The 27,296-nt window shown below is 37.2% G+C and overlaps 1 protein-coding gene across 1 annotated transcript in view; it reads right to left on the reverse strand.

The window, feature by feature from the left end:
* Positions 1 to 27,296, reverse strand: part of LOC146167430 (voltage-dependent L-type calcium channel subunit alpha-1D-like) — a 71,864-nt gene that overhangs the window by 5,340 nt on the left and 39,228 nt on the right. The window contains exons 13-36 of the mRNA XM_083391030.1: positions 26,078 to 26,235; positions 25,228 to 25,295; positions 24,511 to 24,724; positions 23,406 to 23,656; positions 22,552 to 22,698; positions 22,079 to 22,264; positions 21,418 to 21,555; positions 19,931 to 20,089; positions 17,340 to 17,458; positions 16,512 to 16,641; positions 15,226 to 15,369; positions 13,791 to 13,992; positions 12,832 to 12,990; positions 12,224 to 12,334; positions 10,305 to 10,391; positions 8,543 to 8,665; positions 7,666 to 7,823; positions 6,630 to 6,807; positions 5,985 to 6,112; positions 5,235 to 5,434; positions 4,590 to 4,691; positions 3,920 to 4,071; positions 2,794 to 2,916; positions 2,193 to 2,326 (exon numbers count right to left, since the gene is read on the reverse strand). Of these exons, the coding sequence (XP_083247156.1) occupies positions 2,193 to 2,326; positions 2,794 to 2,916; positions 3,920 to 4,071; positions 4,590 to 4,691; positions 5,235 to 5,434; positions 5,985 to 6,112; positions 6,630 to 6,807; positions 7,666 to 7,823; positions 8,543 to 8,665; positions 10,305 to 10,391; positions 12,224 to 12,334; positions 12,832 to 12,990; positions 13,791 to 13,992; positions 15,226 to 15,369; positions 16,512 to 16,641; positions 17,340 to 17,458; positions 19,931 to 20,089; positions 21,418 to 21,555; positions 22,079 to 22,264; positions 22,552 to 22,698; positions 23,406 to 23,656; positions 24,511 to 24,724; positions 25,228 to 25,295; positions 26,078 to 26,235 (3,571 nt within the window). The remainder of the gene's footprint in view (positions 1 to 2,192; positions 2,327 to 2,793; positions 2,917 to 3,919; positions 4,072 to 4,589; positions 4,692 to 5,234; positions 5,435 to 5,984; positions 6,113 to 6,629; positions 6,808 to 7,665; positions 7,824 to 8,542; positions 8,666 to 10,304; positions 10,392 to 12,223; positions 12,335 to 12,831; positions 12,991 to 13,790; positions 13,993 to 15,225; positions 15,370 to 16,511; positions 16,642 to 17,339; positions 17,459 to 19,930; positions 20,090 to 21,417; positions 21,556 to 22,078; positions 22,265 to 22,551; positions 22,699 to 23,405; positions 23,657 to 24,510; positions 24,725 to 25,227; positions 25,296 to 26,077; positions 26,236 to 27,296) is intronic.

Genomic DNA, 27,296 nt, shown 5'->3' on the forward strand with positions numbered 1-27,296 from the left:
AATCAATGCGACGGGTTCCCTTGCGTTTGGCAACGAGTTGTTGTCAAAACATTCCAGTTTGGTCTATTGTTTTCATTTCAGACTGGACAGTTTTGCCTAAAAAACGCCAGTTTTTGCTCATCATAATTGGATGAGAATTTGCTAGGTGCCTTTTTAAAGGAGTCGGTTTCATGATACTGTTTAAAAATGTTTCCACGCACGAGGCACACTGAGGAACTTAAAGACCATTCTCAATAAAATATGTAAATCTAAAATTAAAATAATTTTTCTGGTGCTTTCTCATCTTTTGGGACACGCCATTTTTAAGATTACATTTTTTTGTTACTTTTACAAACTATAATAATCAGTCAATGAGTTCTTTAAAGTCTTAATCATTGGACTAAAAAGATCAACAATAAACTAACTTAGCCAGTTAAGCCGTACCCAGTGACAAATTAGGCAATCACATGTATAACCAGCACTGAAATTTCAAAAAGTGTATCAGAACTTTCAAAACTGCTCGCAGACACGTTCTCCAGTGGTCTCCAATCCTTGAAATAAGCGACCCCAATTTAAATAAGATGTAATCAGAATTTACATTGCGGCCCCATTTTGGAGACAATTATAGGCAATGTTAAAACAAGTGCTATAGAATGCAGCAGAACGGGCATCTACTTCGCCGGGGAATGTATTCATAATGACAAGTAAAAAATGTTTTTAGCGATAAGCCTCTTCGCCTGTTTGTGTTTCTAAGTGAATATGCTTTACAATTTGGCCTGTGGAATGCAACCTTAGAAAACGCAGATGTTTTACTAGAAATCAACAGCATTTGTTATGATGTTACAAATGAGGGACGATTTTCAACATCTCCGTCTACTGTCTACATTTGACACACTTGTACATGTAACTTGGTGTGGTTTTAGAAAAAGTGCGACATTTTCTGCGCTAAATCAAAAAACACAAATTTTGTCAAATGTACGTTAACTGATATAGCAGGTCTTTAAGAGCTAAAAACAGCAATTTTTATACCTCATTGTAAAGAAAACTAAATACACAAATCGTACTAAAACATTACGAATATGGTGAGTTATGGCAACCTCACAAAAATTTTAGGCGACCTCACTTGGGGTCGCGACCCACAGGTTGGAGACCACTGCCTTAATCTATGCCGTGACTGCCGAAGAACCTGATTTATTCAAACAGTAAATGACGTATTAATGAAGTAACTGAAAGATAAGGATATTGCCAAGAAACTAAAAAATGATCAATTAGCGAAGCATAACGTTATCGATACATAAAAATCAATAGGGTACTAGGCTAGCTTCAAAAAAGCAGTTCTAGGAAACTATGCTACCAATACCTACAGCTGGCACTATTTTTTTGTCTCGTCAGCGGATGTGGATATTTTGATTTACAGCTAATTTACCCCCTAAAGTGAGGAAATTTACCCCCAGGGATAAATTTACCCCAGGTTAGGAAAGGCTGGCTTAGGGTAATATTGCGAAATGAAAGGTTGGCCAAACAATCAGCGGGCTGATAAGACATATAGGACAAGAAAATTATAAAAGTTGTTCACGTAAGACAACTAAAAAACAGGAACAGGTCAAAAGCGAAGAGAACTTTAAGTGCTTTTAGATAAGGAAGCAGGTTGAGTGAACACAATGACATTTTCTTATGTTGTTTTGATCACCTCAAATTTAAAGTGTGACAGATTGACCAAGCAATAAGCGGGCCGATTTAAGAATAAGATATATAGGAAACGATAACTACAAAAAAGTTGTTCAAGTAACAAAAAGACTTAAATGTGCAAAGAAAGTCTTCTGTTTAATTGAGGCCAGAACAAGGGCAAAAGTATTTATGGATAACGCAAGGTTTATGGTTTTTAAGGGACCAAAAACGTTTCTCAAACTAGTCGAATGGTCTCTTAAGCAGCTAAAAAACTGTTTTGAATAGAATTTAAAGGTGATTTCATCTAAATAAATATGAAATTCAACATTTTTAATTTTGTTGGCGGTCACAAAACTTAAGCATAGGCATCATCTTGAAAAGCACCCCTTCCTATTCAGTTCCTTTTCGTTTTGACCTTGTCAATTTTATTAGATTTCAGTGAAAGTTAAAGGTAACCTACGCAGGCTAGCGATTGGACACATGTAGACGTCACAACCTATTATGGAATTGTCAAGGCAAGAAATTACGCTCCACGCGTTACTCACCTTTGTGAGGTAAGGAACCTGCCGCTGTAGCGCTTCTTGTGGTCGTCGTCAGCCACTTTGAGCGGACGCTTGGAGGCGGCAGACTGCGAGGTGGCGCTGTTTCGACGCAGAATGCCGAACAGACTGTGGCGTCGCTGCAATTAAAACGAAAAATACAATTGGTATGACAAATACTAAAAAAATGCAACTTGCTATTTTGTTGGAACACGAATGTGAATGTATAATTCTTTAACTTGTCATTTCGTTTTAAAATTTAAGCATATTCCTAGCCTAGCAGCAATTTTAAGACAGCCATTTTAAATCAATAGTATAAACCCGGTTCAGCTTCATCACTATTTAAAGAAAACAGCTAACAATAGTTAAAGGAAACTCTCAGTTAAAACTAAAGCTTTAAATCTTTATTTAATAACAAAATGGTGTTGCGTTTTTAAATATTTTTCTTCACGACGCTTACAGTTTAGCTCTTATGTAAAACAAAAATTCAAATCTTTATTTAAAAACTATATGTTGTTGTGTTTTTTGAATATTTTTCTTCACGACGTTGACCGTTGGACATAACGAGAAACACAGGGCATATCGCTAGTCGGTGATTTGCACTTACCCTATGTTCTGGTTCGTCCTCTTCATCGTTAGATACGTTGGCCTGACCATCTCCCGGCACCAAATTACCTGAGATGGCTCGTTTCAATTCCGGACTTACTTCATGTAGAGCGCGCAATCCAGCCTATATGAGAGGCAACACACTGCTAAGTACGTATGTAGACCAGGGTTTCTTAAACTGGGGTTCTTGTAACCCTTTGGTAATCCGTGAACTATTTTTAGTATATAGGTAAAAAGTAATTTATTTTTCAAACAAAAGAGTTTAATTAAAAATTAAATCGTTTAGCACTGAATGTATTTTTGACTCCATTTTACTTAAATCATCAGCATATTTCTAAAAGTCTATTTATTTTGTGACGTAAAAAATAATCATGTTTCTGAAGTCTATTTGATTGTGACGTTCATTTATGACGTCATTTTTGAATTTGTTTTGTCTACCGTGGTCAACACGGAGAACAAAATATGTTAGGGGTCCGCGGTAAAAAAAGTTTAAGAACCCCCTAATGTAGACAAAATAATAGCAGTGAAGAAAGTAAGACGGAACGGTCCAGAACGTCGTTTCGGTAAAACAATTTTCGCAAATATGCCGTATAATGGAAAAATGTTCTTTTTATACCAGGGCCATTTACAATATTTTTGAATGTCTTTTAATATCATATTTGTGCATTATACTTTGAAAGATTAGCCCTGTTTTCTTAGGGTTACTCGTTAAAGATGTCTCGTTATGACGTAATTTTGTGACGCCTCTCTAAAATATTTCATTCGTAATACAATAGTTCTACCTTCCCCGAATAATAAACTAAAGTAGGAGATACACAAATTTCGCATTAATTGAACTCCTGATTGAACTATATAATGAAACACTTGGATGGTAGAAAAATATCTTCGTTACGTAAATTTGCAGTTTAAACTAAGTATGCCACAATTTTTGTGTTTATTAAGCAGCTTACGGCAATACAACGCCAAGAGTGTCGCTTGAATATTGATCTCAGTAGAAATTGCATTTCGCATAAAAATTGATTCTTGGCCAATATCTTAAAAAAAACTCTGACGAACAATAAAATTGTTGATCGAGAAACCACCCAAGGATAGTGGAAGATAATGTCGTAAATGAAACAGGTACTGACCTGTAGACTGACGACGTCCTTTATGTTGGTGGGGGCGGCCAGTTTTCCTCCCCTTGCAGCTTCCTTTTCTGCGGCTTTGCGCTCCTTAAACTTGCGGAAGTAATCCTGGATGAGGTAAGTGGCGTAAAACTTGCCCACCGTCACATCGTCGTCTGTAAAAAAATAAAACCAAATAAGGTAAAAACGAGCTAAAGCGTCAACGAGATTTGCAAGACGTAGGCTAATGTTTGAGTCGCGTAGAACTTACTTATACAGTTACGTCGTCTGTGGGGAAATAGAGCAAATAAGGTCAAACTGTATGGCGCGATATTGCCAACAAGCTGCGTCTGCAAGGCACAATGTGTTTTTTTGATTTGCATTGCTACCTTTTTAACAAACCTACCTTTTTACCCGGGATATTTTTTAGTTTTGCTTTTTAGCATTTTAAAGTTTTCCATGTTTTTTAATATTTTTTTTTTATTTTTTTTTTTATTCTTATGTTTAGAATTTTTTGACATTTTTAAGCTTGGTCAAATTTAGAATTTTAGATTTTTTTTTAAATTTTTTTCCTGCCAAGCTGTAATATCGAAGTTTGATCGCCAGTTCGGGGCATTTTGCTGAAACAGTTTTTAAGAAAAACGAAGCACCTAGAGTCAAATATCAATCAAAAAGCAGAAACATGAAGTCTTACTTCCTGCAGGTGGCGCAATCTGGTCGAGTAACTTCATCGAAGTTCGTTTCCAGATCTTTTTGATCTGAGCTCGAAGTTCCTCGTTCGCTTGATCGATGTTGCCTACACACGCCGAAATACACACGAAACTTGAAAGCACTGCAGATGTGTCGATTTATTATTTTGTATGCGTTTATTCGTATTTTAATGTATTCACAATTTCTGACTCTTTTAAGGACACAGTGCTGTTTTGCTTACTGTATAGACAAAATAACTGTAAAAATGACGCCAGTGAGCACATATTAAGTTTCTCTCCAGTAAAGACCGATATTTTTCATGTTTAGTAATATCTGTCTAGAAATGAGGACAAATATACCATGACATGCGAAAACATTTAATGTTCCACTTTTATCATAATATAAAATAAATTTAATGCTTTTGTAACTTACTTCAGCTGCGTCGATGCACAAACAAATGTAGCCAAAATTCGTTGAAAAACACCTTACATCGCATCTTTACTTAAATTATGTTTTCGCGACGAGGCATACAAACAATGCCCACATTGCATGTTTAACCCTTATCATTTTATGAAAAATATTAAATTTTTTTGTAACCTATTTAAGACCCGTCGACGTCAATACAAACAAATCCACAAACAATGCCCACCCTCGGTCTTGATTCCCAGTGAGGTCCTTATAAGCGCGAAGAGCGTTGCGTTAAACATAACGGTTCCGTCGCTGTTGAGCGGCATGTTCATGGTGACCAGCTTGCGGCAAGCCATGCGTTGCGGGCAGAGCTTGCCAAAGCCAAGGGGAGGCTGAATGCGTCGCAGCAGCTTCACCACGTTCACGTGCTTGATGCGGCCCCTGTGGTAAAGATAGGGATTTTTACTGAAGGCAAAAGCAATAGTGAGTGTCAAAGTCAGATAAGTCAAGTAAATTGAAATGATCAAGACGTTTCGAAACGGACAGACCGTATTGTGCCCAAACTTGACTTAAAAAAGGTGAAGCGCAAAAACAATGGTTTCGCGATCGGTGTGGGGATTAAATTAGGAAAATAAGTGCACAGTTATATACTGTTCCAAAGTTCTACTCAAAACGTTGCAAGCGTTAACGGTATTACAATGGTTGTAGGTTTTTGTTAGATTTAAATCAATCTAAAATGTTATCAAACGTTTAGTATAAATTTACGTTTCAAGATAAATGACGTTCCAAATAAATACTTTGTCTGTATTTCTATGTCTTTTCAACATATGCTGTGCTGTTCCCCTTGAACATCATATAATTCATAGATCCCCGGTCATTTTCCGCTAGAGCTATTGTAAAGTCCTAAACTTCCTTTTCGTCAAACTTTGATCGTAAAACAACGCCGCAAACAATAAAGACATTCGCCAACTCCGAAGAGCTTGGGTCTTACTTTGCCTCCGGGTCGTACTCGGACCAGACGGTTTTAAACTCGTCCAGATGATGAGGACCCAGGATCGACCAGTCCCTGGTCAAGTAGTCGAAGTTGTCCATGATTACCGCCACGAACAAGTTTATGATCTGAAATCGAAACGAAATACAAAACAGTTGAGACGTAATTACATCGACTACAATTGCTAAGTTGGCGGCTATTACAACTTTTTATTCGTTGAAAATTATTTAAAACATTCGAATCCTTGAATAAATTTATATGGATTAAGGACGGTGACGTGCTTGAAGGGTGTAATGTATATAGATATATTTGTCCAGCTTTATTGTTCTGAAGAGTGTCTTTAATGTTTTACCAATATTCAAACATAATACATAGCAAAGTGTTATAAAATAACACAGAAAAATTGAAATAGTTTTACTGCTTGTAAGTGTGGCGCGAGTTTTGATAAACATAAAACAATATAGTTAAGACACAAATTGGTTTTACAGTCGTTCTTTACTATATATATAAATAGTGTAGCATTACAAACAGGATAATATTAGACCTTTTATTTATGTATATACAGTGTTGGCACAATTGAATTTAATATACAGTCATCCGTTTAAAAAGTTATACAAAGGGACAAAACATCCGTTTTTTACTCACCAGAAAGGCGCAGATCATGTAGAAGGAGATGAAGTAGGGATAGGAGAAGACACTACCGCATTTGAACTTATCATCGATGGTCGCCTTGCCAGTGATGTTCCAATCTGACTCGTCGTCACATTCTTTACCAGCGGTGGCGGCCAGCATCACGTCCTGCCACGCTTCTCCGGTGGCGCACCTACGCAACAACACATGTGTTTGACAGTGAGCTAAAATGTCTTCTCTTTGAGTATTCTGCAATTCTAATCAGTACAGGATGTTCCAAAGACTATTGGTGAGTTATTTTTTGTAGAGAAAAGATTTCGCTTTTAGCTATTTTGGTTTTGTAACGCATCCTTTTTGAGGACATGGAATGTAAAACGGCAAACAATGTGCAATTGTTATTAATTACTTTATTCTAAAAGTAGAGCTGACACTTTAGTTTACCAACCTCCGTAAGTTTTACGCGTTTAAATTCTTATTAAAGTTTATACTGTTACGTTGTTTATATATACTTTATTCAAATTAAAGTCTTGAAAGCAATTGAATGATGATCTCTAAATACAAGTTTTCGCTTAAGTTCGAATCATTGGTGAGCGTCCCAATTTTTATTGCGTCTACCAGAGCATCTATATTTTTTCCTTAAAACTAATCATAAAAGATAAACTGACTTCTGACGTTAACAAGACTTGAATTTGACGTCTAAAACAGACCTGGGCCAATACAGCCTGCTGATCAGGTCTCGCCCAACAACAGTTAAATTAAGCCTGCAGACATTTTCCATAAAAAAGCAAGCTTGTCACTAATTTTATACCACTTGGTCTTGACTTGTTGTAGCAATGCCGGACTTAAACGTTATTTATTATGGAAATGACTTGATTGGACCTAAGTCATTTCGAAATACTTTAGTCGCAATATTTCACTTCGCAAAGACTAGAATTGTGGAAAGTTTTTTTTTTAAGACTCGACTTAGCCCTAAGTTAATTTATAAATGATTATACTGGAACTTATGTCATTTTAAATTAGTTGTGATCAACAACGTTTTGTCTGCAGCCACCTGAAAAGCAGCAGGACAGCCTGGAAAAAAGTTTGGAAGTTGTTGTTTCGATTGATCTGCTCCCCGTGAATCGGCTTGACTTTGCCGAACACCTGCATGCCGATCACAGCGTATATGAAGAAGAGGAGCACAATGAGCAGTGCGACGTAGGGAAGAGCCTTTGAGGAGGAAGGAAAATGTTAACTTGTTTGTTTCCAGGAGGAACAGTTTGAAAAGTATTAGATTGACATAATATGAGTTTTACAGCTCATATTGAAGCAGGTTTTATTGTTCTTAAGTTCTACTAAAATAATGACATTAATGACGTCATAATGACTTGAGTTTTCTTAATTCGAGTTATTTAATGACATTATTGACGTCATAATGACTAGAGTTTTTAATTTGACTCGTATAGCAATTTGAGTATACAGAAAAATGTAGCGTTGCTCTAATCTAACGTTCCAATACCACTATGCGCTAATACTGAAATTGGTGACATTGTGTTTTAAACATTCTTACAATACTGGCGAGTAATACAGCCTATTTCACTCCGGAAATAAACATTTATTCTAAAATGAATAGAAATTGTCTATCAGGGAAAATAGACCATAATTCGTAGTTTGTATTTCATTAAAAATAAATGGCCGATTATGAAAAATAGGCCATTATGATTCTTGTGTTTAAATGATTGTACTTTTTTTAAATTATCCGATTAAACATAGCCTACTTGCCAATAAACGCTTAACAATTCAATAAAACTCGTACTATGTAGTTCGCAATACTTGCGGAAGGACAAGAAATATATAAAAGACGAGGTATCAAAAACGCTCCGCTACTCAAAACACAGTAACAAAACAAAAGCGAGCAATTTATGTCTAGCAAATTAGGCAAAACTTACCTGGAAGGATTTAATGAAGGTCCACAACAGCGTGCGAATCCCGTCGCCGCGACTGAGCAGCTTGACGAGACGCAAAACTCGAAACAGTCGAAAAAAGTTGATGCTGAAAGACTTTTCGCCACCCTGGTTTCGTAACAAACAGAGTGATCTTTTACAGTTGCTATGACACGAGGTGGCATTTTATACAAACGATATTTGGCCGCCATTTGTTGTCGACCCGAGGTGCGATTGACATTTTAGGGATGCGCTTAGGGATGTCCTATATATCCTATATATAATAAACTATAATAACTTCTGTAATGAATCCTTGTTTTTGAGCCTATGTTTTATTATTTAAATAAATTCGATAACAAATATTATTTATTAGTAAGGCCAACCTTACAAAATGATTAAAATCCTGAAACAGGCCTTACCCATGTTAACCGCGGTTTACGCAGTGATAATTATATATTTAGCGAAAAATTAGAAATTTATTATTTTTAGCGGAAAATATAGTTTACTAAGTCAAAATGCCTATGATAAAAGAGCTGCTTTAATTGTCTTTGATGGGGACAATGTGATTAGTTTGACATTATATGCGTTATTTACATCATAAGGTAGACTATACTATCAGGTGAATCGTGATGATGCATGATCAAAAGTGTATTACCTGTCACCCTAAAATACCGGACATCCCTATAGTTATTTCTGTAAACATTTATTTTAGTTAAACTAAAATACGTTTTAAAGTTACTCTATTTTAGTACAAACGAACAAACATGCAGTAGGCGTGCGTGTGTCTATGACAGAGGACTATGACGTGCTCCTCATAGGGCATATCGTGGTTGAATACAATAACAAACAACACCGATTAATTAGAGCGGTTTGGGTGTAAAACATGCGTACAGTTTAAACACACAGCCATGGTAGCTTGGAAAGACATGCTGAAAATCCGATTGGCGCTTCTAAAACATGCACAAGAAGGCGTTTTACAAAATGTGATTGAAAAGCGTTAAGCATGCACGTGAAACGGCAAAGGAAATGTTTTTTTCTGATTGAAAAAACGGATCGTGGGTGCAATGGGTGAGAAAATGTTTACCGAATGTTGGATTGTGCCTTACTTTGTGGCATTTTGTCATGCCTATGAAAATCATGAATAATAAAAAATCACCGCACGGCAATTTCATGTATTTTGTAAAAACTCTGGCTATACGCGGATTGTTGTTGGTTGTGATTTTATTATAGGCTGTAATATCGACAGACGACTTTGTTGGGGTTCTTTGCGGAACAAAGTACCTCCAATTTTTCTCGGAATAGGAAATTAGAAAAAAAGGGTAAACAGTAGGATTCCGAAAAAGGTCATTGAAAGTATTTAAAAGTTATCTGAATTGTTTTCAAAATCTGTCGTGTAGGTCTGTATTAGAGTCGCTAATATTCTTGAAATTCGATTCAAAGTGCCCTTAGGTTCTTTATTTTTCTAATTTTTATTCGCTGGTTGGTTTAATTAGTTTATTTCTCCAATTTTATTAAGTCGTTAAAGATAAACCCCTATTTCAAAACTGTTTATTTTTATTTTATAAGTAACTTTAGTCGAAAACGTATAGCAAGCCAAATGCCGGTGGAAGCGTTACGACAGACGAAGCTTGCAACACGGTTGAGTAAAACAAATGGGGGGTGATTCGAGCTTATGACGTCACCGCGTGCGTGACAGTGTGGGGGTGTTTGTCTGTCCTTGCGTGCTCGGAGGGGGCATGTGTGCGCGAGTGGGTATGTGGCGACTTACTGCTTGCGAGAGGTTGGCAAAGACGTCGGCTATACTGCCGATCACAATAATGGCGTCGAAAATATTCCAGGGGTCGGCGCAGTAATGCTGAAGAATAAAAGGCAAACGAAATACAAAACGGTGAAAAATTGAAGAGCAGAGCATCTGTATGTGATTGTAAAGCCAGAAAAATTTTCAGCTTTTTTCGTTTTTTTAGCCAGTGGTTTTGAACCTTTAATTGGTTTTGGCCATTCTTCCTCGGTATCTCAACATTATGTTGCCCCCAGTTAACATAACAAAGAAAAATACGTCGCGGAGCGTTTCAAGAACGCTGTCCTCTAAGGTCATACTGAAAACCACAGATTGTTTCGCAGAATAATAATTAAAATGATATATGCTCGTTGCACCCCGATTACTGCTGTGTGGCCTCCAGGATGGCTGAAGGCAAGGCCACTGTTGGGAAGCCCCGTTCTTTTAAGTTGATTGCTAAAAAAGGGGTGGTTTTACCAACCTATAGGTGCTAAGGTTATATTTTTCCTGCAGCCTATGACAGAACTCATTTAGTGTCAATTCGGTTCGCGTCAGGAAAGAAGGAGGTTAAAGATCAAGAGGCAATTGCGAGGGCGGCCAAATCACGTGACGACGGCCAGCGCGACGTTTCATGCAACTACAGACGGATTGGGATGGCGACGATACGTTCTTCGCGTTTTTCGGGGGAAAGAGGCGACTACAATTTAATTATTTTTTTTTAATTATCAATTTCAACTTATTAACATTTTTCGTATTTGTGTCTATAGTAGGTACATGTTTTATCTTTAATTCTTAACCACCAGGTTGTGCTTAAAAAAGACTTGTTTGATGTGATTTGAAAATATATATGGCATGGCACTAAGATCAAAACGTCTTTCACTCAATGCCAAGGGCTATGGTTGGACTTCAATCTTAACAGTGACAATTGATTTACAAGTTTGCAACGAAGCAAACGCGGCTTAACGTGCTCAAATATGTGAAACAGTCGGTCGTTGGTCGACCTAAAACGTATCGCCGCCGGGAAAATCCCTGTACAGCTACCGCGTCGCCAGTGCAGCGTTATAATCGAAACCATACAAATCACTAAGAATCACCACCACTAACACTGCTACCAGCATTATCATCAAACGCTAATTAGTTCCATCAGCAGCATTTCACCACTACGACTTACTACGTGGAGTTGGACCAGTAAAATGTCAACGATACTTCCTATAACGACCAGGAAGTCGAAAATGTTCCACGGGTCGCTACAGTAACCCTGTGTTACAGGTAATAAAAGTGTATCGTTATAAAGCCATTGGCAGCAAGCTTCCGCAAATTCTTATGTTATAACAAAAAAATAAAGCTTACGAAAATGATTATTCAGTAATATTTTGGCAATGCGATTTATTTTTGGTAATACGGTTAAGGTTGTAGGTTTGCTACACTTGCATAATCATTTTAAAGTTTCAGGAAACTAATGATGTATGTCGCAATATATATGTTATATTAAACAAACGTCTACAGTCTTATTTTACTTTGTTTTCAGACTTTAAGGCTAATTTGTCAAACATGTTATTTCGTATGGTAAACAAATTGTAAAAATCACAATCGATGTAGCAACACATATTGTGTTAAGGATTTGCCTAATAAAAGGGATAAAATTCATAACAGTTATAATTTAAAATATGATAGCTGTCGCTGTATGTTCAGTATTTAAACCAAAACATACTTTAAATAGTATAAAGGCAGTGGTTAACAACGAGTGTTTTTTTAAATACGTTAGAAACAATATGCGTTTAAAAAAGAAATAACTTCCTCATATATAAAATCAAACTATTCGGCCCTACCTATAACTGATTGGCAATCATCAGTTAAAGCATAAAGCGGTAACCTACTAAATAAGTACAGTGTTCGAAATCAGCACTCACCCTTGGTTTGAATGCGATCAGCTTGAAGATCATTTCGAGCGTGAAAAGTGCGGTGAAGACGAAATTCATGTAGCTCAGTATCTCCGTTAACTGTTCCGGCTGCTCATAGTGCTGTAAAGCGAACAAAACGACTTAAAAGTCTACAAAAATATTTCAAGAACATCCCCCCAAAATACCCAGTTATTATTACTTTGAAATAAAAAAATAAAAATGTTTTCCAAGTAATCAGTTCCCCAAGACAAGTCAAAGTCAATCAACTTCAAGTCAAGTTATGCTGATAATAAGAATTATCTTAACTAGAAAATAACAAAACATAACATATAGTAAGAGAATTGTTTTATGTGCAAACATTTAAACAAATAAATAAATGTTATTAAAAAATATTGAATGAAAACACCTAATTTTAAACCAAGTCCCTGGGCGTAAGTCCAAGTCAAGTCATTTTGGTTAAAAGACCAAGACCAAAATGTCAAGTCATTTGAAAAATGCGACTGCACTCAAGTCAAGTCATTGTCATTGACCTAAGTCATTACAACACTGGTCAGAAATTACATATTTTCCACTCATGTATAGTTAGTTAGGGGGAAACAATTGCTTGGCGACCTCACCTGCACGGCCAGACACACTGTGTTGAGTAGAATGAGGGCCAGCATAAAGTACTCGAAGTATGTTGAGTTGACGACGAACCACGCTTTGTATTGCCAAGGGTTCTTGGGAATGTACCGCCGCGTCGGTTTGGCCTTCAGCGCGTATTCCACGCATTGACGCTACAAATGACAACAATTTTGTTTGAGAAATGCACGAAAGGTGTGTGTTTTGCCAATTTCGCTGTCATTTTTTCTTCTACATTGCGAACATTTCTTCTACTTGTTTTATACCGAATTATCTCTATTTGAGCGGTCTCGTTCTGTATTACCTTTAATAAATATGTTGTAAAATTAGACTAGGTGTAAGGTTTTCAATTGCCCTCTTTCCTGCGTTTAAAACAATATGTTCTGGTATATGATGTGCTCATATATTTTAAATAATTTTTCTCTTTTGACTGATATTTTTCGTGTTATACCTGTCATTCCGCTTGTTCTTCGCACCTACTTCTACCAAAGCTTGAATTTAAACCCCTCTCCTAAATTTGCACCAGTTTTCCTCTATGAACCAGTCTCCCTCTCTCAACCAGTTTTCTTCTCTAAACCAGTTTACTTTCTGAACCAGTTTCCTCTATGAACCAGTTTTCCTCTCTGAACCAGTCTCGCTCTCTGAACCAGTTTTTCTCTCTGAACAAGTCTCCAGTTTTCCTCTCTGAACCAGATTTCCTCTCTGAACGAGTTTTCCTCTCTGAACCAGTTTTCCTCTCTGAACCAGTTTTCTTTTCTGAAAAAGTTTTCCTCTCTGAACCAGTCTTTCTCTCTGAACCAGTTTTTCTCTCTTAACCAATTTTCTTCTATTAACCAGGTTTCCTCTCTGAAAAGATTTCCTCTCTGAAAAGTTTTTCTCTCTGAAAAAGTATTTCTTTCTCAACCATTTTTTTTGTCTAAACCAATCATCTTATATACACTTCTATCCTTCTCACCTGGTTCTTGTCGAGCTCGCAGTTCTTGTACTCCTGTTCTCCCTGCTCCTGGAAGGTGACGATCACGAAACCGACGAAGATGTTCATCATGAAGAAGGCGATCACGATGATGTAGATGAAGTAGAAGAGCGCGACTGCTGGACGCGCGTCGTACTTGGGACCGTAACCTTCCTTCCAAGAGTCGATTGACTTGTACAGGAGTCTACGCAAGTTTGAAGAAGCGGCGAGTTAACTCAGTGGTTCTCAACCGTGGTGCCAATTCCAATGCTTAAGTGTTGAGAATTTTTAAGAATCTGTAATGTGCTTAACTCTTACAACATTTTGTGTAAGATTAGAGTGGAATAAACCCAATTATAGCTTCCTATGTTGTGTAGAGTTGGTGTGTGTTGTTCCATTTTTGTTTATTCTGACATTCTAGTGAATTACCTACGGAAAAATCTCGTAGGGGTGGGGCCTACCGCAATCTATTTATTATTTCTGAGGGGTGCCGCTAGCCATAAAAGGCTGACAAACACTGGGCTAACTGGACACGTGGTAAATTTGTAATGACGAATTAAAATTTCAAGGCGGTATTGATCTCGGCATTTGGTTTATACTAGTTAATAAACTTTATAAAATTTGAACATTATGAATTATTTTTTTACACAATTGAAACCCAACTCAAATAACAATTCTATTATTGTGTACCTCTTATCAACTGAAAATTTACTTTTTGGCTGTTAGCGTTTAGTAGTAGTGGTAACATTCGATAAAACATTATTAAAACGTTTCTGTACGGAATTATTCTATAGAGGACACTTATTAGTAGAGTCGGTATGTAAAACGTAATATTGTGTCTACAGCAGCGATTCTTAACTGGTGCGCCATGGAATGTTGCCAGGTGCGCCGCGGACAAGTGGAAAAATTGTAAAATATAGCAAATATTTTTTTAACCTTTACTTTTTCTCTTGCCTTAGCTTATTTTTTCCAACAGTTTTTAAAGATAAATTCATTTGAGGCCTATAATATACAGAATTATAAGTATTTTATAAGAAACATCGGTCTATCCAAAAACAAAAGATGGTTTGCATTGCTCGCCAGGTGTGCCGACAGGTTTTAAGAGTAATTTTATCAAGAAAATACTGGTCTGTTGTGTGCTCTATTTGTTGTGACTCTACTCAAAATTCTGCTCACACAATCGCAACCCTCCCACAAAAATTTAGGAATATTTGATAAAAATTTACTGCACAGAATTGATCTATAGAAGACACTTAATATCTTTTAAAACTTTCGTCTTTTTACTTCAGGCTTTTCTAGTTTTCAATGTTTCATACAAACCCAAATTAACACCAATCTTTAAAGTGTGCCACAATAAGTATGATTCTCATTAACCTATGCTCACGAAACTGTAACCCTTTTTTTAAGGTTTGGGAAATTTCCAGTGCTACTTTCTCACCCTGGCCATCCCTCGAATGTAGCCACGACGAAGACTGCGAGCATCGCGTTTCCCACATTGTCGAAGTTGAAGTCGGCGTTCTTCCATTCCCTCTCCTTCGTGATGGGGAAGGCGCCATCCTGTGGCCACACGTAGTACTCGCCCCTAAGGAAAACAACGTTTAGTTCAGGGGCTCTTAGAGTGGAGCCTATGGTATAGTTATAGGGGTCCTGACAGAAAAAATTGCTTGGCCGCTTTATCCTTGAATGTATCTACACTTTTAGGTTTCATATTTCCTTGAACGAAAATAGCAGGTTTTTCAGGGCTACTTATTCTATGATGTCATCTCTGAACAATTTCATGTCGGCCCCGGTTCACACAGCCCAAAAATATTTCGAAGGGGTCCGCGTTAAAATAGTTCAAGAACACCTAGTTAAGTAGTAAATGCAAACAGATTTTATCACACTCATGCCATTTGGAAGTCTAAGTCAGACCAACTCTACTTTCTGCAAGCCAAAGAAGTATTGATCAAAAGTCTTCAAAAATGCCTATACACGTTTATTGCTTCTGACCCAACATATAACTTGGAATTATATATCCTCGTCTTACGAGTATTATTGTCATATGCGTTCTAATTCAGCCATCATAATGTTATTCGGCGTATTTGCCTTCCCAACTTGTATTTTAGTTTTCGTTGAATTTAAAGGACCTTCAGTTAAGCGTGTGATTCCTATAAGTTACTTCCATATAAGTCTAGTTCAACACTATACGGTGTGCACCTACTTTAAATCAAAACAATAAAAACTACCAAAGCAAATCCTATACATTCGAACGTGTCACAATTTACGTGATGTATTTTTATTGGTTGCATGGTGAGAAAAAATTACGATTTAAGCAATATTTCGCACCCTTGAATTGTATAGCAAAGAGTTAATATGATTCTCAGTTTGTGTATTTTTAACAGTTTTACTTTTATGTTAAGTTTATAGGAGTTATCTATTAGTCTAACACGTTTTTAAGACTTGATGAAATTACATTGGAATTACACGACATCTAAGGTTGTCTTTTTAACGGGTTTTTGAGCATTTACGCACGACTTTATGCGTAAGTTTGCTCTTATGTGACTATATATACTCTATACACAGGTATCCAAAAGCTGAACAGCAATACGGTATAGCAATACTGGCGATTTGTCTTGTCTAGACACTACAGTACAAACAATATCTAATAACGGTTTTAAGTATTGTAACACCAGTAATCGAGTCCGTATTATACGAGTATCTGAGACTGTGAACCAGACCACTTACTTGCATTCTTCAGCTGTTGATTTTGAGTCATCTGTGCAGTAGTAGAACCTGCCCTTGAATAACTGCACTCCGATGCAGGCGAACATGAACTGGAGCAGTGTGGTGATGACGATGATATTACCGATCGTGCCTGAAATTGGGTTTGTAAAAAAAATTACACATTACACTTGAATAAAAAAACTACCCATCAACAAATTTGTTTTTCTCTTTGAAAGCTTGTTATGAAAAAATGTAATCTGGTTAATTTAAATATACAACATATTTACAACGTTTTAAAGAGGTTTTATTATTAATGCCACGTTTCGCAGGTGATAGAAAAGAGTGCATCTGTCAACTAACCTTCTAATAAACTGAGATTTTAACCCATTAGGGCTAAACTGGTACGACATACGTTGTTGTTTTTCGGGACAGTTACGTTTTCCAAAACTGGGCACGATTGGAGCATTAACAATAGTCACACGTTGGTAGTTATTCCATAAATAACCAGGGGTGACCGATAATATCGGGGGGAGCCGATACTCGATGCCAAGTGTAGTATCGTCTGATACTAAGGTCGTTGGATTCCGATCCAACACCAAATTAATATAATTTTAGCCATAAGCTTGCGATATAAGAGAGTTTAACTTTAAAAGGTTTTTTTCACTTTTTTTGCAGTTTAAGATGTACATTTGGTTTTCATGAGCATTCAATAAGTTGTAGTTTTATTAAAAGAAGGAAACTAACATCCGCTCTACACCATGCTTCTCAGTTTTAATTGCGACCTTTGCTGTAAATCTTTTACTAAGTTACTTTAGCAGGAACCTTCAGTTAGAATTTTTTGTCACCTACCTATAGCGACGAACACGCATTGCACCACGTGCTTGAGTCCCTTGGCACGGTTAATCGCCCTCAGAGGACGCAGGACTCGAAGAACACGAAGGATCTTGACGACTGAGAAGCCTTCCGAGCTGAGAAAGAAACGGAAGTGTTTTAAGTCTGAGTATAGTTTCAATGTAAGGCGATACATGTTTCATTGAACAATGGTCTGGTACTGTAGATCCCTCCAATGTGAATTTGCTTCTACTAACAAAATGTGGCAAGCATTGGTATATGGTTGTTTCTCGACTCGATCCTCTCTAAACCTGTGTATCCCAGTTGGTAGAGCGACAGTCCCGGTTTGACCGGCGGTTGTGACTTCAAATCTCACTGCAGGCTGGTTGTTTTTTTAGCCGGCCCTGCTTGCATCATTGATCGACAGATTTGGCGAGTCTGCAATGGCTTTCAATGTACTAAGTCAATACAGCTCATATTGTGGTATTTTCTAGAACTCACCGATTTTACAAAGGGGGTGAAAAATTACATTATGAAAAATGATGACGCGATGTACTGTCTAATCCAAAATAAACAAATTTCTTATTGAGTATATTAAGGTCGCACGCAGGTGTATCAATAACATTACATTTGAAAAAGCGATACCTGATAACACCTAGCAATATCGGTTTCAGAGGGTTACGCGAGGTCGGACCTAATTATATTAATAATTTAATGTAGACTTTTGCAATGGTTGGCGACCCGACGCATTTATTCTGTAATTCTTTTGGGAAATAAATGATATTTCAACAAGTCATTTCTCGGCGAAAAGGGACAATAATAACTACACACATACACAACATTGTATGTCTTAATTTTACCCATATGAAGTTAATTTAAACCTCCAGCAAGAAATGACTTGATATTGTAACGGTATGGAAATTACAATAACTAGTTACAGACACCCGCGAATATTGTGGAATAAGCCAGACTATTGTATTGAATATACCCGAATGCTAATTATCGTAATATTACACATAATACATAATTTAATACATCCCTATAGTCCTTATGAAGCTAACGTCCGTAACCGTGGACTTTGCAAAGAGATAAAGGGTTTGTTTTCCAGGGAAGGCACAAAGCAGCCGATCTACGTAGGACACGCCTTTGATATTTATTAATAGGTTCAGTGTGTGACCGACAAGCCAATGACACGAGGTCTAATCGCCCTGGCAGTTGCCGACAGATTAAAAAGTTGCCAGATCGCATTCGATCATGCAATATTAATCGGGCGGGGTGGGTTGCGAGTTTTGTAACACACCGATGCGAACGATCTGCATTTTTCTCCGGATCTGCGCATAACCGCCGGTTCATTTCGGAAAGGAAGGGGATCGCCATTAATATTGCAACGCACTAAACAGAATGCCAAATTACGCGTCCCAGTGAAACTCAGCGGTATTTCTATATTACTCTTCTTATTTCGTATCAATTCTTACATGACGTTTTGAATAACACACGCCAGAAAATCACAAAAATGTTGCTAAATATGAATACCAAAATATCTAATAACATTGATGTTGTTAATTCATTAGGCCACCATAAAGAAACCGTAAATTTACAGCCCTAATATGTATATAGTATTTCTTTTCGAGTCTTCTAAGGTGGTCACATATAGGGGTATACAAGACAATACATTAAAACCAATACCTGCTATGGCTTTCTATATCGGTTAGACGGTTTTGTATCGGTTTTAATCCTTTAAAAACTGATAAACTTAATTGAAAATATTTTAGCTTCATTTGTATATATTTTACTATGATAGCTGACCCAAGCAGCTTTTTGAACAACAAAGAAAGCTTGGTCAAACAAATATGATTCAATATGTCGAGTAAAATAAGCCTAAATGGATAACAAGATTATTTCAACTGTTCATATACGCGTCAACCTTATAACAAAAGAAGTTTTCCAAACACTGCCAAAAAGCAAAACTGTGCATTTATCCAAAATACTAAAAGGCCACTTATGCGGGGAAAGGGTAACTATTTTCATCCTGTAATGGCAACATGGATTTCGAATGGTAAAAAAGAGCCGATTAAAACCAGTTTTGAATATTCCAAATAGCCCAATAAACAATCATAAGCGGTGACCAGACCTTACGTTTGCTAAACAACCTAATTATAATTGTTAGACTTTTAAATCAACTAATAAAATTAGCATAGGCCTATGTGGTTGTTTCTAGACTTGCTATCCTTACGCTTAGCGGTCTATGTAAAACAATTGGCACAGCGGCGGTCTTTTTATGGCCGAGGTAGTGGGTTCGAACCTCACCGTAGGCTAATTGTTTTTTCTAGCCTTGCATTGCTTTTATAAAAAATCGATCGAATTGTTTAGTTATTCTGTTGAAGACTCACCGAGATTTGTTGGGCATGTCCGGCATTCAATTTATATTAAGCCATTCACAAAAATGTTTTTAAAATGCAACATAAAAATAATGTTTAATTGGTTTATTTTAAAAAGATAGACCAGCAACTTAACCTTTTTTGGGTTTAGAAATAAGTTTATAATACGCTCGCACAGCTTACTTTAAAACACAACATAAGAGAACAACAGTAAGAGTAAAATGCGCCTACTTTCCTATCATGGATATAAGAGAGACGACCACGACCAGCAGATCGAGAAGATTAAATGAATTGCGGCAGAAAGAACCCTTGTGCACTATCACGCCGTTAGCCACCATCTTCAGCAGGATCTCGACTGCAAAGACGCCGGTGAACACGTAGTCGAAGTACCTGGAGGAACACAAGTTGTAAATTTCCTATTTTTTATTGTTAAGAAAACATTAAAGCACGTCAAAATTACTTTGTACGACAATGCAGTCAATAAAAAAAATGTAAAGAAAACAAAAGAAAGGAAACATTTTGCTCGTTGATCTACGGAAAAGTGCGTTAAAAAATTTCAGTTTAAGATGGAACTCCAAAACCTTCAGTCGAACAAATAACATCAATATTTAGTTTGTATGAAAATGCATCAATAAGTCTATGTATTAAAAATTGAAATACGCATGACGCGAAATTGTAACTCAATATGTGCAGAACGCCACAGCTAAAAACACAAACCGATCTCGGCGATATAATCAGCGTTTTAGGCATATACTTCCCGTATTTATCTTGCACTGGAACGCAGACGAAATCTGACAGTCCAATCACAAAAACGACTATTTCGAATATGGGTACACTACTTAAGAATCTCTAATGTGTATCTTAAAATGAATTTCAAAGCCAAATAGGTCGAGTCAATCGACATCATTGCAAAAAAGACGTTTTCGAAACGTGATGCTGAATAGATTTAAGTCACATTAACTGATGATGATGGAAGTGCTAATCGAACGTCTTTATTAAGAAGATTTCGATTTACACGACCTATTTTGCTTTGACATTCATTTTCAAGCTGTTTCAACATTTTAAAATAACAAGTACAAATTTGCGCCTCAAAGAGATTCAAACAAAGGAAAAACAAACTGAAACTGAATGCCATTCTGTAACATTAAACTGGGTGTTGGATCATTTTATCAAGTTTGGAAAGAGTGCTTAACTGCACGACTTGTATAGCTGGAAAGACTTGAGACAAGTCAAGACATTTTACCAAAATACCTAAGTCAAGTCATATCGTTTATAAACAGTGACTTCACTTAAGTCATGTTGTTGACTAAAGGGGTGCGAGACTGCTTTAAGGCGACTTGTATCATTCGTGATAACCTGGGCAATGCGTAGGGCTAAAGTCCAAACTATAAACTCTTAACAATCTTATAGATTTATAGTTATATTTAATAGCTATAGCTCTTCTCGCATCTATGCACCGTTAGACTTTTGTACCGAAATCAGACGCTATAGTGAAAGACGGGGATTCAAAAATAAACTAGTACCCGGTCGTGCACTTAAGTGACTATAGACTTGGATATGACTTGCTCTAATAGTGACTTGGCTTGGGCAACTGATGCTTTTACTTGGACTTATTTTTGTAAAGACTTGACTTGGACTTAGTTTTATTCACAAATGACTTGTCTTGGACTAAAGTCATTTCAAAATAAAATGTTTACAACACTGATAGTACGACTTACTTTAGAACCTCGTTGAGCGTTGATTTGGTATGGACTGGGTTCTCACACGCAAGAGCTACACTGCTGAGCATAATGCACACGAAGATGCCGTGGTTAAAATAGTTGTTGGTGGCGATCTTGTAGCACATCACTCGAAATCTGGGCAGCAAAAATCAAAAAAAGACTTTCTGTTACAGTTTTTGTACAATCATTGCTGCCAGAAATGCCTTTCCGATAAAATAAATTTTCGGTAAATTTTTTACCAGGCGATAATTCCCTTTTTCACCAGGCCACCCGCTATATCCTTGAATGTATTTAAACCAAAATTGAACTTGCATATTTGTGAACTGTATCGAACGATAACGGCAGGTTTACTATGGGTAATTGGTCATTACTATGTTTTTAGAAAGTCCCCTTTATGACTCAACTTTGTGACGTTACTTCCAAAAATTTCCATGCGTTCTGATAGGAAACCTGTCGTCGGACAATTATACTACTTTCACCGCTCAGTTAATTGTTAATTTTTTTCATAAGGTTATAGTTGATGGCGGCATTGGCCTGGTTAACGCATTTCCGCTGCCAGGTACAGAAATTGGTTATTTGGTTCTGTTGTAAATTGACTCTGCCAAACAGGCTTCAGGACTGCCTTTTAAAGCCAACTTCTTTAAATGTTTTTACTCACGGATTGGTGGGCGTGAAAACGAAAAATGAAGTGGCCTGGGGCATTGGAACCGCCTTCTCCTTGAGGTGGAGTTCGCTGAGTCGGCGTGGCCTTGGCCCAACCGGAAGCTCAGGTTCCGAACCCGAGTCACTCTCATCCGGCATGTGGCGCTCCGAGTTGGTTTCGGAAGGCTCGGTCACCTCAATCCTGGCGAAAAAATTGCGAAGTGCTTGAAGATTAAATGTTGCCTCCGGCGGTATGTATAAACTTGTTGCAACGCCATTTGCAGCCAGACTTAGATAATTTGCACAAATAATTACAATTGACCAAATATTAAGGACTTAAAACTATACCTAGAAATCAAATCAATAATGGCAATCAACTCAATTCAATTTAGTAACCAATTGTTTGATAGGACATCCACTGGGAAACTCTTGCAGTTGGAACCGGACCGACTCCAGAAACCATAAAAGCTGTACACCACTTGTTAGTACCTGATAGGAACGTTGTCCTTTTCAACGAGTGAATCATCATCGAGATCATGAAGGGGAATGTGCTCCTTGGATCCTTGCTCCGACTTACCAACATCCAGAGTCCCGTTTGTCTCCACGCTAACCGTCTCCTTCTTCTTGAAGAGTTTCCTTGCGACGGATGAAAGGCGAAGATTTATTAAACGCATTGTTAGCTTATTTAATGTAAGAATTGATTATGGGTCCACGATTAAATTCTGAGCGACCCCAAAAAATGCAAAATGTCCACATCTGAATGTTGCTCTTGTTATATTCCATATTATTGTAGAGATGAACGTTTTTTTTAAAGTTCGTTAAGTGCCTAAATACGTTTTATTTGGGCTTATTTTGCCAAACTGCAAAGACCACGCCGACCTCAAAAAACAAGATACCTATAACCCCCAATTAAACTAACAGTCCTATGGCCGACAAAAGCTCGGTCAAAACTATAAATACTGTTTATGGGCAAGTAGAACGTTTGACCCTAAAACATTAAACCATTTGATCTTAGGTAAGCAATCGATTACTGAGATAAGGTCAGATACTTCACACCAAAACATCTGTAAATAGTATTGCTATAATCTGCTGAAATTAAAGCATTACCTAATTTGGTCAGTTCAAATATAAGTTAGGCCTTCGCATTGCGGCTTATAACTACAGCATGATACCTGGCCTTTCTTACCTGAGTTTCTTTCATCAACCCTTTTACCAACTCTCAGAATCTGTTCACCCAGCATTTAATACAGTCATAAGACTAAGAATCGGTTGCATCTAAACAGTCTCTGGGGCCGTGGAACTGTTACTACTCTATTACAGGTAAAAAGGCCATCTTTGCTTACCTCAACTTCTTTAGTCTCATCGTCTTCTTCCGTTTGATCTCCTCCTCCTTTTCCTTCTGCGCCACGTTGAGGCTCTGAGCGTCGGCCAGGTTGTCGACGGCGATGGCGAGGAAGACGTTCAGAAGGATGTAGTTGCCGCAGACGAAGAGCACGATAAAGTAGATGGAGATGATGAGACCCACGCTCTTGGCGCCTCCGTACGCCTGCACGCCGTTGTACATCACAACATTCCAGTCCTCGCCTGTTAGGATCTAAGTCCAAGAGAGCTAGTTAAGGGGCGCTGTTTTAAACGGTTGATTGAGAAGTGCTGCTGTTGCTTAGGTTAAGATTCCCAGAGAAAAGATGCGTGATTTTACATGGGAGTTTGGGAGATAAAGATAACAGTGTGGCTGTTAATATGTTTGAGATGCTTGATCGCCACCGTTTACGTTCTTTTAGTTAAACAGTTATAAACAGTTAAGTGAAATATAAAATGGGTTCCGCCCGAAAAAGATCATTCTTTTTTAACGACACATGAAAAACTTGTTTTAAATATCAAAATTCCAAACAGCGCAATACCTCAAGTCAAGACAAATGACGTAAACAAACAGCACGTTTAAAACATAAGTTTAGTTTTGGCCTAATTGATTTCTGCATACTGCTGACGCTGTCTTAACTGAACAGGGAGTTACTCGAAACAAACGATAATGAATCAATTCTAGTCGTTACTTTCAATATTAAATTCTAGTCGTTACCTTCAATAATACAAAACTGTTAATTTTTCAGCTGCATTGGGAATACAAAAATATAACAAATATAAACAATAATTGCAAAAATAATATTTAATATTCAAAGCAACATCACTATTATTACAAAAGACAGTAAGCAGCGTTTAGAAACAAATCAAGTAACGTGTTACAGTACATCTTTAAAACACTTGAGCCATAGGTTCAGGCGCTTTTGGGTTCTCTTACCACCACTACCCACCCCCCCCCCCAAAAAAAAAAAAAAATAAATAAAATAAAACCACAAAAAAAAAAAAAAAATTCAACATCAGCCACCTGAAATAAAGCCCCACGCCACAGAAAAAAACAAGAAACAAATACAACATTACAACATCAGTCACCTGAAATACAGTGAGCAGCGCTGGAAGGATCGTGTCGAAGTTGGACCTGATTTTCTCGTCGCCTTCCGCGATTGAGTTAAAGCGACCTCCGAAGAGCTGCATCCCGAGCAGTGAGAAGATGACAATGAAAAGAAAGAGGAGAAGCAAGAGTCCAGCGATTGAGCGGATCGAGTTGAGGAGGGAAGCGACCAGGTTGCTCAGGGAGTTCCAGTACCTGGTTGAGGAAGATATGGAATCAAGGAGGATGAAATAACGGACTTTTGCTGTTTCCAATGCAAGAGGCAGTGATTTCGCTGATCAGATCGTTTTTTTGTTTAAATATATATCGGCACTGAATTTTGTACGATGACGTAATAATCACAGCTTCGTCATAATGAAACGCTACAGCAGTTTGTTTGTTATGTTTATGTGAAAAGGGTAACCCAAAACTGAAAACAAATCGTACAAAAAATAATTTACCGAAATTTACGTTAAATAATAAATAATTTACCATTTTTTAGTTTTATATATAGTCTTTATAAAGATTGGTAAAACACATCGAGATCTTTTAGAGGGGCTAATCGAAATCAGTTGATCAATTAGGGATTTTGTGCAAGCAAGACAATGCCAAACAACTAGACTGTAGTGAGGTTCGAACTCATGGCCTCCGACCATTGGTAAAACAATAAGACTTGTGTAAACAAGTGAATACCTCGTAATACGACTAGTATACATTACCTGGTCATCTTAAAGATCCGTAGCAACCTCACACAACGCAACACTGAGATTCCAAGAGGCTCCATGACCTAGAAAAGGCAAGTGGAAGATGAGTCATTACTGTTTGCTAAAATAAATGTGCGATTACTCATAGATTTGTTATCAAAAGTGATGTGTTCTTGTCGGCACTTAACCTTTTACTAATGCCAAGTTTAAACATATCGTGTAACTCTTTTTACTTTTTGGGGGAGTTTTTGTGTAGTTTTCTCGTAATACCTAAAATTGCTTGGTAATAATGACTTGACAACAAAAAGCGTGTTCACACTTTGATTTATCACAAAAGAAACGTTAATAACGCCTCTGAGTGGGCAAAAATTAGGGCTACCATACGTCATTTTTTTAAATAATTTTTTTTCTTTTCTTTTCTGAAGAAAAATTAATGGTCCTCCGAAGAAATTAAAAAATGTCCCCTTTGTGTATTTTGCGTTTTGCTGCTACTATTTTCAATAAAAATATGTATTATGTGAGTTTTCCAAGGAGGCCTAAAATAATTTAAATGAACTTTCGGCGATGGCAGTATAAGGTCTAATCATTTTTGTTAATATCGTGATGTTCATTATGTGAATCTGGTAAAGTTGCCTTGTTTATCTTTTCTGTTGCTTAGTGAAATAAGTGTATAATTATCCAAAAAGATCGATGAATTCTCTAAACTTAATCTCCCATTCGCGTTGTACAATTCGGTCGCCAAAGCTTCGCCCTTATACTTACGCTTAATAATTAGATCGCAGCGAAAAAAAGGTTGATAAACACTCTTTAAGTGATAAAATATAGGCCAATAAGGCCATGTACAGATAAGGAATGAAAGACCCACCTTAGCACTGGTCAGCAGCATTTCGACGATACCTCCGCAAACCACGAAGCAGTCAAAGCGGTTGAAGAGCGACACGAAGTATACTTGCATACCGAGCGAGTACATCTTGAGCAACATCTCAAGCGTGAACACCGAAAGTAAGATCTTGTTCGCGAGCTCTGCGGAAGATGAGGCAGAATATAGGGTCTAGAGATGATTAGGTTACCGTATTTCGGCAAGACTTGGACACCTACAGAGTCCTAGATAATAAATTCTTGGTTGAGCACAAATGAGCAGCATTTGTCGCATTCAAAAACTGTAAAACAATTAGCATTGTGAACAATTTGTATTTTTTGGTAATATTTGGTTGTATAAATCGACTAATGAGAACAAATTGCTGCTAAATCTAAACTAATTTGCGACATGTATTATTCTTAACCTAATTCGGAAAAGATAAAACAATTCTAGTTTTAATCTAATTTTGACCTGTGTTTTTGGGTAAGGTTTTTCGAAACTATATATCCCGAACTTAATTGTATTATTTTTGCCTGTCCCGTTGGTATACCTGGTTTGCAAAACATTATATATTTTTGAATTTTATCGTCCTGTTTTAGTGTAGAAATAGCATTAAGTTTTTCGCTCGTCCCTATAGACCGCAGAGCTTTTATGCGCAATAGAGGGTTTGCAAGTGCTTAGCTCATTGAGCATACCTTACTTTATAAATTATGCTTCTTATAAGACCTTTGCAGCATTCGCTCCATTTCGAAGTGTTTAAAGGTCTGTATGTGCGCCCTGACGAAAAAAAGTTACGAAACACAGACATGCACCTATAGGTTTCCCATTCGAATGCTGTGAAGAAGGCGAAAATCACTAGCATGAAGCGGTATGTAAAATTTACCAAAATCGCACACACGGTAACAGTACCGGAATACATTGAAATTTCAATCTCGCAATCACAGAGGTTCCTTTTGAACGCAACTAAACCGAATTCCGACAGTCGGGTAGAATGTCAACAACGGAACAAACACGAGTTAACCAGCTGTAAGTCAATTTCTCGTGTTCAAGTGCGCTGTGAAACGATACTGACACGGGTCCGATTAAACCTATTTGAAGACTCTCTCATTGTACGAAACTTCGATTCGAAATTTCTGGAATTATCTGCGGTATTTCTCTATATGAACTACAAATTTACTAAACGTTTTGTAGGGCTTATTATATGAAGGTATATTTAAATGGTTTT

This window comes from Ascidiella aspersa, chromosome 1, assembly GCF_963924565.1.
Source record: "Ascidiella aspersa chromosome 1, kaAscAspe10.2, whole genome shotgun sequence".
Lineage (NCBI taxonomy): Eukaryota > Metazoa > Chordata > Ascidiacea > Phlebobranchia > Ascidiidae > Ascidiella > Ascidiella aspersa.